The following is an 11233-nucleotide window of genomic DNA, read 5'->3' on the forward strand; positions in this document are numbered from 1 at the left end:
CCATGTTATTAGCATGTAATTGTGCCCTGTTGTCATGATATCACTGCATGATTTTTCCATGAATCACAATGTAATTTTGCCCTGTTATCAGTGTGTGACCTTGTCATGTTATCAGTGTGTGACCTTGTCATGTTATCTATGTATAATCTTGCCATGGTATCACCGCATAATATTACTGTGTCTGCTTCATTTCTGGCCTTAATAAGCGGGGGGTGGGGGGTGGGGGGGGCTTTGAAGCATCAGCAACAATGAATAAAAAGACAAAAGAAGCGATAGGGGGACACCCCACAAACCCAAATACCCTGTGTCTGTGTTACGGGGACACCCCCATCCCCGACAGCCCCCTCATCTGTGTTGAGGGGACACCCCCAGTCCCTGACACCTCCCTTATCTCTGTTACAATGACACCCCCAATCCCGATACCTCCCTTATCATGTTACGCAGACATCCCTGAACCCCAGCACCCTCTCATCTGTGTTAAGGGGAATATTCCCAATCCCTGACACACCCCACAGCTGTGTTAAGGAGACACATCGATCCCAAACATCCTGTATCTATGTTAAGGGGACACCCTGATCTGCAACACCCTGTATCTGTATTGAGGGGACACCCCCAATCACCAACACCCTATATCTGTGTTGAGGGGACACCCCGATCGCCAACACCCTTTATCTGTGTTAAGGGGACACCCCCGATCTCCAACACCCTGCATCTGTGTTGAGGGGACACCCCCAATCACCAACACCCTATATCTGTGTTAAGGGGACACCCCCGATCCCCAACACCCTGCATCTGTGTTGAGGGGACACCCCCAATCACCAACACCCTATATCTGTGTTAAGGAGACACCCCGATCGCCAACACCCTTTATCTGTGTTAAGGGGACACCCCCGATCTCCAACACCGTTTATCTGTGTTAAGGGGACACCCCCGATCCCCAACACCCTGTATCTGTGTGGAGGGGACACCCCCGATAATTAACGTCCTGCATCTGTGTTAAGGGGACACCCCGATCCCCAACACCCTGTATCTGTGTTGAGGGGACACCCCCGATCCCCAACACCCTGCATCTGTGTTGAGGGCCACCCCCAATCACCAACACCCTATATCTGTGTTAAGGAGACACCCCGATCTCCAACACCCTGCATCTGTGTTAAGGGGACACCCCGATCCCCAACGCCCTGCATCTGTGTTAAGGGGACACCCCCGATACTTAACGCCCTGCATCTGTGTTAAGGGGACACCCCGATCCCCAACACCCTGTATCTGTTTTTGAGCCACAAGTCACTCTCTATAGGCCGCTGACTGGGCTGCACTTACACAGCAACAAACTCACACGCTTAAAATGACGTGACTGCCCCCTGTGACACCCCATCCTGTCACTGTCACCGTCGCTGTCACTGTCACCGTCACCTTCACACAGGGCGTCACGGAGCATCTGACACGATGAACCCTTCTCTGTGTCACAGATTTTACTTACGTTCGATGTGTTTGAATATGACTGCCCTTCACACAGCTCCATGACACACCGCCGTATGCCGAAACAGCAGCACGGTCATTAGCTGCTCCACAGGGACACCGCACCATTAAGAACATAAGAAATGTACAAACGAGAGGAGGCCATTCAGCCCATCAAGCTTGTTTGGGGAAAACTTACCTAACAGCTCAGAGATGTTAAAATCTTATCTAGCTCTGATTTAAAGCAACCCAGGGTTTTAGCTTGCGCTACACTAACAGGAAGACTATTCCATACTCTAACTACATGCTGTGTAAAGAAGTGCTTCCTCAGATTCGTTTTTAAATGTTCTCCCATTAGCTGAGCCCCTGTCAACAGGTGACCTCTCCCATGGGTCATACACATTTCCATGGCGCATCCCCTACTGGGCATGACATGGCACCACATGCAGAGTGGAGACAGCAGTATGGTCATTAGTTGCCCCGCGAGGGAACCGCAGTATCAGCTGAACCCCTGTCTACATCTGACCACCGTACACATTTCCTTGGGGCACTCCCTGCTGGGCAGGGAGGGGCTTTTAACGCACTCTCCGTAAGACAACAGGAGAGCCCCCAACAGGCCAAAAACAGTGGAGTTGTTACGGTCAGCCCTCCAGCAGTGCCCAACGTCTCAACACGGCGTGAGTCAGGTCGCAGCCCGGCTGTATTGGCCGGGGGCCTATCAATGCCAGGCCTTCTGGGGGGCTTGCAAGGGCCGTGGGAACACACCGGACCGGCCAAATTCATCAGCAGGCACCTTCTGAGAGGGGGAGGAGCAGAACCGGCCTTGCAGCGACCCGCTACGGCTGTGGCCTGCCAAAGGCCTCCAAGCCTCCTCCTCAGCAGCTACTTCCAGCATTTTTCCATTACAGAGCAAAACGAGAGCGTTTTCGTGCATCCATCCGGAGCTGATCCCCGAAGCCAGTACTGGCCTGCAGGAATGTAAACAGAAGGGTCTGTAAACAGCCACCCCCCCGGCCAGCCCTTCCTGACTCGGTGACCTAAAGGTGTGGGACAAGAGACCTCACAGCGGGCTGGACCCACCGGCACACTGGATAACGGCAGTGCCGATCGGCGACCCGCCTGATCCAAGCTGACGTCCGCTGTCTGCTCCCCTGGGACCCGATTCCCAGAACCAGGCTCTGAGGCACGGCGTACCGACTGCCCACCCCGTCCGGCACCGCCTCATCCGGCAGAAACAAAAGACACAAGGACCACCCCCACACAGAGAGCAAAGGGGGGGGGGTGTGATTACAGGGCTCATTTCAAACACTCTGTTTATATTACACTGCAAATAACAAATGGGCTCTAAGAGCTTCGGGGGTCAAGGGGTCAGGGCTGTGTGTGTGTGTGTGTGTGTGTGTGTATGTGTGTGTTTATAATTATTATATTGCGGGGACCAGATTTCCTCCACAAGATAATAAAAAACCTGGAACTTATGGGGGTGTTTTGGTGCCCCCTAACACTACTCTCAATTTTACAAAAAATGTGTAAATGTAATTAAAAAATAATGTATTTGTTAACAGAAGTTTTGTATTTTGCTTGGTTACTTATGGTTAAAGGTAGGGCTGGGTTGGGGTTAAGGTTGTAATTGTCGGCATTAGAGTTTTTCCTATAGAAATGAATGGAGAGTCTCCACAAAGAAATAATTACAAACCTGTGTGTGTGTCTATGTTTGTCTGTGTGTGTATCCATGTGCCTGTGTGTGTGTGTGTGTGTGTGTGTGTGTGCGCATGTATGTTTGTGTGCATTATTTGCGTCAGATGGTGAGATGGGCATGAGACCCCAGGCAGGTGGGCGAGGCCTTAAGCAGCACCATGCCCCCCCCATCAGTGTGTGGGAGCCAGACATTCCTGAGCGTGGCCTGGATCTGCACAAGCACCAGGCAGCTTCGCAAAATCACACCTTAAATACGTGTTTCGGCACCCGGGGCCCAGACAGCGTGTGTGATCCAGCCTGCAGTGGGGGGCTGGGGGGGGGGGGACTGCTGTCATTACCCAGGGCGCAAATATAACAAAACCCCACAGAACAAATAGAGCCCCCAGCTCAGGGTGTCCATCAGCACCTCGCATTCAGCCACGACACACATGAAAAAAAGCTGCTCTCGTTTTCACAATTTTAAAGCTGAGTGAGAATAACATGAGCAGCGGATTAACGGAACCATCAGGGAGATCATGGGGGCAGTGAGGGGCGGGGGGGATGGGGGTGCACTCAGGGACGGTCCATTAAAGAACTGAGCCATGTCGCCCCATGACCTCAGACAAGCAAATCGTCAAGCAAGGGAATGGGTCACCTGACAGGAAGTGCCAGAGCAGAAGGTGGGGCCAGCAGAGGTCACATGAACTGTCTGCTATGAGTGACCGGCCAGTGGTGTCTCTGGCTCCCCCAGCTGCCATGTTGGTGCTTAATAGCTTTTCCAGACTGTCCCGAATTACCCGAAAAAGCTCTGAAGGAACCACAGGCCCGGCAGATAAGAGGAGGACACAGTGCCAGCAGGGGTGAGGCCCAAAAAGGCTGCACCAGCAGTGGTTAGGAGGTACTGCAGCAGTAAGCGGGGGTGTGGCACGCAGTGGGAGTAGGTGGGAGAGTGACAGCACAGGCCAGCAGCACGCAGTGCCGTTTCCGCGTCTCAGTATAACAGGAAGGTGACCTGACAGCCGCACAGCTTATTTGCGCGTGCATAACACTGCATGCAGAAGCATGTGCCAGTCCTGCGCCGACAGCAGCATGTGAATCCTGACATGGGTCTGTGTGGGGAGGGGTGCTCACTGGATGTGAGATGGAGAGATGAAGGGAGAGGAACAGAGGTCACATGCGACAGCCAGTGCAGACAGCGATGCATACATGTATATGGGACACACACATGGGACACAAATGCAAGGGACGTACACACATGGGAAACATGCTCATGGGACATGAGATATGCAATACACACATGTGACATGGGCACATGGGACACACATATGGGACACACACTCGTGGAACATGTGCACACAAGACACAGACACAGGACACACGCACATGGGACATGTCCACACAGAACACCTGCACATGAGATACACACACATGGGATATGTCCACACAGAACACCTGCACATGAGATACACACACATGGGACATGTCCACACAGGAAACCTGCACGAGATACACGCACATGGGACATGTCCACACAGGAAACCTGCACATGAGATACGCGCACATGGGACATGTCCACACAGAACACCTGCACATGAGATACGCGCACATGGGACATGTCCACACAGAACACCTGCACATGAGATACGCGCACATGGGACATGTCCACACAGAACACCTGCACATGAGATACGCGCACATGGGACATGTCCACACAGAACACCTGCACATGAGATACGCGCACATGGGACATGTCCACACAGAACACCTGCACATGAGATACGCGCACATGGGACATGTCCACACAGAACACCTGCACATGAGATACGCGCACATGGGACATGTCCACACAGAAAACCTGCACATGAGATATGCGCACATGGGACATGTCCACACAGAACACCTGCACATGAGATACGCGCACATGGGACATGTCCACACAGAACACCTGCACGTGAGATACACACACATGGGACATGTCCACACAGAACACCTGCACGTGAGATACACGCACATGGGACATGTCCACACAGAACACCTGCACGTGAGATACACGCACATGGGACATGTCCACACAGAACACCTGCACGTGAGATATATGCACATGGGACGTGAGCACATAGGAAACATGCACATGTGACACAAGCATAGAGGACATGGGACACACACTCATGATACATGTGCATATGGCACACAGACGTGGAACACATGCACACTGGTTACACACAAACAGGACACACGCACACAGGACGGGCAGATCATGACACGACATCTGCAGGAGCTCATCTGCTGCCCGCAGTGACACACATAGGTGCTGAGAGGAGGGTCATGGTACTCGACAGGATGGCCTCTGTGGAGGAGCAGCAACCTTCCCCAGAGGCTGAAACGGCCAAAGCCAGCTAGTGTTCAGCTAGCAAATGAGGGACTGTGAGAGCTTTGTTAGTCTAAAGCACATCGGTGTCACGCTGTAAGAGGACTGGTTGTGTCCCTCCCCAGGTGTGAGGGGGTACCAGGCCAGGAAAACTAAATTCTGCTGGCTCCAGATCCCTCCTCCCCTCAAAATGTGACCACCCCCCCCCAGGCACCACCTGAGGTAGCAGCCCTGTCTGCAGGCTTTCCCAGAACTGCAAATAGGGAAATTCAGTCTCCCAACCTGCCTCCTGGACACCTCTGGTGTCCACCCCCAGGGGGCGCTCTCCCATGGCTACAGAGGGAACAGGGACTGAATGACATCATGTCTGCCTGTCACCTTGTTGGCCCACCGGCGGCGGGGCAGCTCCAGAGCACAACCAAGGGATCCGAGCCCCCCACCTCCGAAACACGTCCCCCATCTCTAACTCCCCTTCATGTTTCAATGCTTCCAACACTGATCTGTAATTAAGGCTTCACTGCTGATGGATGATGACGCTTCTCAGCTACATCTGTGTTAAATAAACGCCGCCATCACGCGCTGACTTCCCGTTAATCTCCCTGGCTGTCCCGGGCACTCCCCACCCCCTCCCTGTCCCCTGAAGCCTTCAGATACTATGTTTCCACAATCCACCCCTGGTCATTCTTCTGACCGATGCGAAATGCCCATCGGAGTCTTTGTATCTGGCTGGACATGCCAGATAATCATCTGAACAGGACCTGCACCATCAGAGAGGATGGTCAGGCCTGGCTAGGCAGCTAAAGGCTGTATCTCTGCCAAATCTCGGTCTGAGTGCCAACCAGCCAGTCACTGTGCCATCATCCCCACACATCCATTGATGTCATGGTCACCTTCCACACTCCAGACATCAAAAGGCGTGCAATCGATGTTTCGCAAATTAAAGGACGTTTCCTTGCAAAAGGTAAATATTAGTTTTTCCCACAAGAAGGAGCAGGACCACCCAGGGTGCAAAATACTCATTTTTACCCCCTCCTCTGCTTCTCCGTGTCTTTCTGTGTGTCTCAGCGTGACACCGCTGAACATGCCTTTCCACAATCAGCCAGGGAGAGAGAGATAGTGAGAAAGAGAGTGAGAGAGAGAGAGAGAGAGAGAGAGAGAGAGAAACAGACAGACAGAGGGAAAGAGAGACAGAGGGAGAGAGAGAGAGAGAGAGAGAGAGAGAGAGAGAGAGAGAGAGGGAGAGAGAGACCCTTTGCTGACTTACACTGTGCTGGAGAGTGCTGATCTCACTCAATTCAGACTAACAAACAGTACTATCATAACAAATGCAACAATAACACCAGTTATTACTACTATCATCATCATCATTGTTGTTGTTGTCTGTTATATTGTTATTCTTGCTATTATTATTATCATCATCATTATTATTATTATCATTATCATCATCATTATCATTATCATTATTATTAATGCTGTCGCTGTTGTGCACACCATGACACATAAATACCAAGACAGCACATTATTTGGCTCTGTGTATGTTTTCACTCAATCTGCTTAATGTAAAATTCAGCCAAAACTTTATTGCAATGCAGGGCTTGCGATGTAGGGTTTTCATTACAGCCATATTACCGACTCTACTGCCCACCTGAGAGCACCTCTACAAGTAGGTGTCAAATACTGTCGAAGAGTGATACATACACTGTAAAGTTCCAGAGTAAAAAAATTATGCCTAATACGGTAACATGACGTGAAAGAAGTGAGGGTTTAACGAAACTAATGGAAGTTTGATTTAGCTTTTTGATTTTTATAGGACAGGTGAGACATAAACGGGGGTCCATCCTGGATATTTACCCTTCAGACTTTCGTTTCTCATCTGCCCCATAAAGTGATGCGATTAAAGGCTTTTTAAGGTGTAAGGTGTTAGAAGGAATTTTCAGGCGAAAGGATCATCACTGAGATCAGACCCGGCAGCTTTAGTTTACTTAAACATTTTAAAAGCGTTTAAAGCCTTAAACTTAAAGAGAGAGAGAGTCAAAGAGCGCCCAAGATCCTGCACTTCATTAAACTGGTATTAAATTGCCGGGCGCATTTCCCGGATCACTTTGAAAGTTAATTTCCCACCCATCCCTCCCAGAATAGCACACTGCCAGCTGCGCACCTGGCCGAGCCGCTTCCCCCCCGCAGGGCTCACCTTGGGCGGCTTTGCTCCCCGAAGCGTGAGCCGGCTGCTGGACAAAGGCGATCAGGCAGAGGAGCAGCGATCCCGCACCGGCGCTCCCGCACATTATAATCGTTTAGTAAAGCGCTCCGCTCCGGGCCAGTGTTTCTGCAGCTCCTGCCTCGGGGGACCCCTGAGCACGCCTCAGCTGTGCAGCTGCCTATTCCGTATGAAATGCTCCGGCGCTGAGCAGCGCCCGACTCCGTGCAGCACTGGAGACAGCGAGCTCTGCGATCATGTTAGACCCTCAACACTTTCAATATAAGAGAGACGGGTGGGGGGGGGGGGGGAGGAGAGGTGGAAGGGGGAGGAGTGATGAAGATCCGTGCCTTGCTCCAGCTCCTCTCTCTCTCTCTCTCTCTCTCTCCCCCTCTCTCTCTCTCTCCCTTGCCCCCCCCAGTACTTGCTGGGATTTTTCCTTTTCTGCAGGAATTTACAATCAGCTGCTGGTCAGACCATGGTGGGGGTTGCCATGGAGATGGCTTCCGTGGGCGAGAGGTCAGACTCTGAGACCATGTGCAATTAATAGATCCGAGCAAAACCTTTTGCGACAGGCAGTAGGAGGCCAGTCATACCAGGGTCCTCACATGTTTCCCAAAGTGGCCAGATAGCCAGCCTGTGCCACACTATTAAATAAGTCCTGCTGTGTAATACAATTATTAGCAAGTATTGCAATGCATAAGGGCTATGATCTCTGTGCCTCAACCATATGTTTAGAATATGCATTTGCTCCCACGTAATTCATGCTTTTCTGTTTACTCTTTAGGTTTTTCCTTTATGGTTTATTGTGATATATAATGTCTGCAAACCACATGTGCCATAGAAGCTTAAAGATAATCGGCCAGAAGTAGCTATCCCTCACACAAATGCAGTCTGAGACTCAGATAATATCGATCGTTGGGGCTGCTGATCATTAGAGTTGCTGAAGCCACTGATCATTACAGTAGCTCATTGTTAGAGACACTGATTATTAGAACCACTGATCATTAGATTAGAGCAGCTGATCATCAGAGCCAATGACCATCAGAGCCGCCGATCATTAAAGCCAGTGGTCATTGGAGCCACTGATCCTTGGAGCCGCTGATCATCAGAGCTGCTGATCTGTAGCTGGTGAGTTCAGGTCCCAGGCCGAACTCAGGGAATTAGGCTTGTGCATATGGCAGCCATGTTCCGTACTCTCATACTGGGCCCTTTGGTGGGGGCATTTGGGATCCTATCTGGCTGGACCCCTGGACCTGGCACTACATCTCAGTGAGATCCAGGCTGCTCATCATTACCTCCTGCTGAGTGTTAGCCCACTGCTGTCCCATCCCATAAGCACCTCCCTTAGGCCGTACATGTGTGTCCGAGGTTCAAGAGGCCAGAGCAGCAGAGCATGTTGGTCAGGAACCAGCGGCTCCTGTGGGCTCCTGTGACAGCAACATAGGCCAACCAATCATCAGGCGGAACTGAGCGAGGCAGTTTCTCTGAACTCCTCAGTCACTTCACTCGCTGCTGATTGCCAAGCTCCTTCCTGCTGCTGTGGTATCACGCTACTGCATAGCAGCATGATTCTTTGCCACTTTTTTCTGCGTCTGTTGTCATATTGATTATAACTAATAATTAGTTTGAAGACCTGATATCATCTCAGGGCCACTCAGAGCAGGAAGAAGAATCGTAGGGTGTGGAATTGGCGGGATTTGGAGTAGAGGATTAAAAACACGGCCTGACCGAGTTTTATTGTGGGTGCATTTGGTCTTCTCAGTGTTATACATACATACGCACACACACACATGCTCCATAATGAGCCCATTTATTTGCATGCTTGACTTTCAAGTCGACTCAGCATCAGTTAGCACTGATCAATACAGCATGAAGCCCATCTGACCAAGTCCCAGGGTGGGTTATTCTCAGTGAGAAGCATAAAGTGCTGATTGAGGCAGTGCAAGGGCCAGCAGACAAGGGACCAGCACAATGGGGGCCAGCACAACGGGGCCAACTGGCTGGGGACCAGCACAATGAGGACCAGCACAACGGGGCCAATAGGCTGGGGGCCAGCACAATGAGGACCAACACAACGGGGCCAACAGGCTGGGGACCAGCACAATGGGGGCCATCACAATGGGACCAACAGGCTGGGGACCAGCACAATGGGGGCCATCACAATGGGGCCAACAGGCTGGGGACCAGCACAATGGGGACCAGCACAACGGGGCCAACAGGCTGGGGAGCAGCAGATCAGGGACCAGCACAACAGGGACAATAGGCTGGGGACCAGCACAAAGGGGGCCAGCACAACGGAGACAACAGGCTGGGGACCAGCACAATGGGGGCCAGCACAACGGGGCCAACAGGCTGGGGACCAGCACAATGGGGGCCAGCACAACGGGGCCAACAGGCTGGGGACCAGCACAATGGGGACCAGCACAATGGGACCAACAGGCTGGGGACTAGCACAACGGGACCAACAGGCTGGGGAGCAGCAGATCAGGGACCAGCACAACAGGGACAATAGGCTGGGGACCAGCACAAAGGGGGCCAGCACAACAGGGACAATAGGCTGGGGACCAGCACAAAGGGGGCCAGCACAACGGACCCAACAGGCTGGGGACCAACACAATGGGGACCAGCACAACGGGACCAACAGGCTGGGGAGCAGCAGATCAGGGGCCAGCACAACAGGGTCAATAGGCTGGGGACCAGCACAATGGGGGCCAGCACAACGGAGCCAAAAGGCTGGGGACCAGCACAATGGGGGCCAGCACAACCGGGCCAAAAGGCTGGGGACCAGCACAACGTGGCCAACAGGCTGGGGACCAGCACAATGGGGACCAGCACAACGGGGCCAACAGGCTGGGGAGTAGCAGATCAGGGGTCAGCACAACAGGGTCAATAGGCTGGGGACCAGCACAATGGGGACCAGCACAACGGGACCAACAGGCTGGGGAGCAGCAGATCAGGGACCAGCACAACAAGGCCAACAGGCTGGGGACCAGCACAATGGGGACCAGCACAACAGGGTCAATAGGCTGGGGACCAGCACAATGAGGCCAACAGGCTGGGGGGCAGCAGATCAGGGGCCAGCACAACAGGGTCAATAGGCTGGGGACCAGCACAATGGGGGCCAGCACAACGGAGCCAAAAGGCTGGGGACCAGCACAATGGGGGCCAGCACAAGGGGGCCAACAGGCTGGGGACCAGCACAATGGGGACCAGCACAACGGGGCCAACAAGCTGGGGAGCAGCAGATTAGGGGCCAGCACAACAGGGTCAATAGGCTGGGTCCAGCACAATGGGGGCCAGCACAACGGGGCCAACAGGCTGGGGAGTAGCAGATCAGGGGCCAGCACAACAGGGTCAATAGGCTGGGGACCAGCACAATGGGGACCAGCACAACGGGACCAACAGGCTGGGGAGCAGCAGATCAGGGACCAGCACAACAAGGCCAACAGGCTGGGGACCAGCACAATGGGGACCAGCACAACAGGGTCAATAGGCTGGGGACCAGCACAATGGGGCCAACAAGCTGGGGGGCA

The 11233-nt window shown here is 52.8% G+C and overlaps 1 protein-coding gene across 5 annotated transcripts in view; it reads right to left on the reverse strand.

The window, feature by feature from the left end:
- scube3 (signal peptide, CUB domain, EGF-like 3) overlaps positions 1–7977 on the reverse strand; it is a 54031-nt gene extending 46054 nt beyond the window's left edge. For all 5 annotated transcript variants that reach the window (XM_048984113.1, XM_048984116.1, XM_048984112.1 and 2 more), the window contains exon 1: positions 7692–7977. In XM_048984113.1, coding sequence (XP_048840070.1) covers positions 7692–7785 — 94 coding nt within the window. In that variant the 5' untranslated portion in view covers positions 7786–7977. The remainder of the gene's footprint in view (positions 1–7691) is intronic.
- Between the last annotated feature and the right edge of the window lie 3256 nt (positions 7978–11233).

The sequence above is a fragment of the Brienomyrus brachyistius genome, chromosome 18 (assembly GCF_023856365.1).
Source record: "Brienomyrus brachyistius isolate T26 chromosome 18, BBRACH_0.4, whole genome shotgun sequence".
Classification (NCBI taxonomy): domain Eukaryota; kingdom Metazoa; phylum Chordata; class Actinopteri; order Osteoglossiformes; family Mormyridae; genus Brienomyrus; species Brienomyrus brachyistius.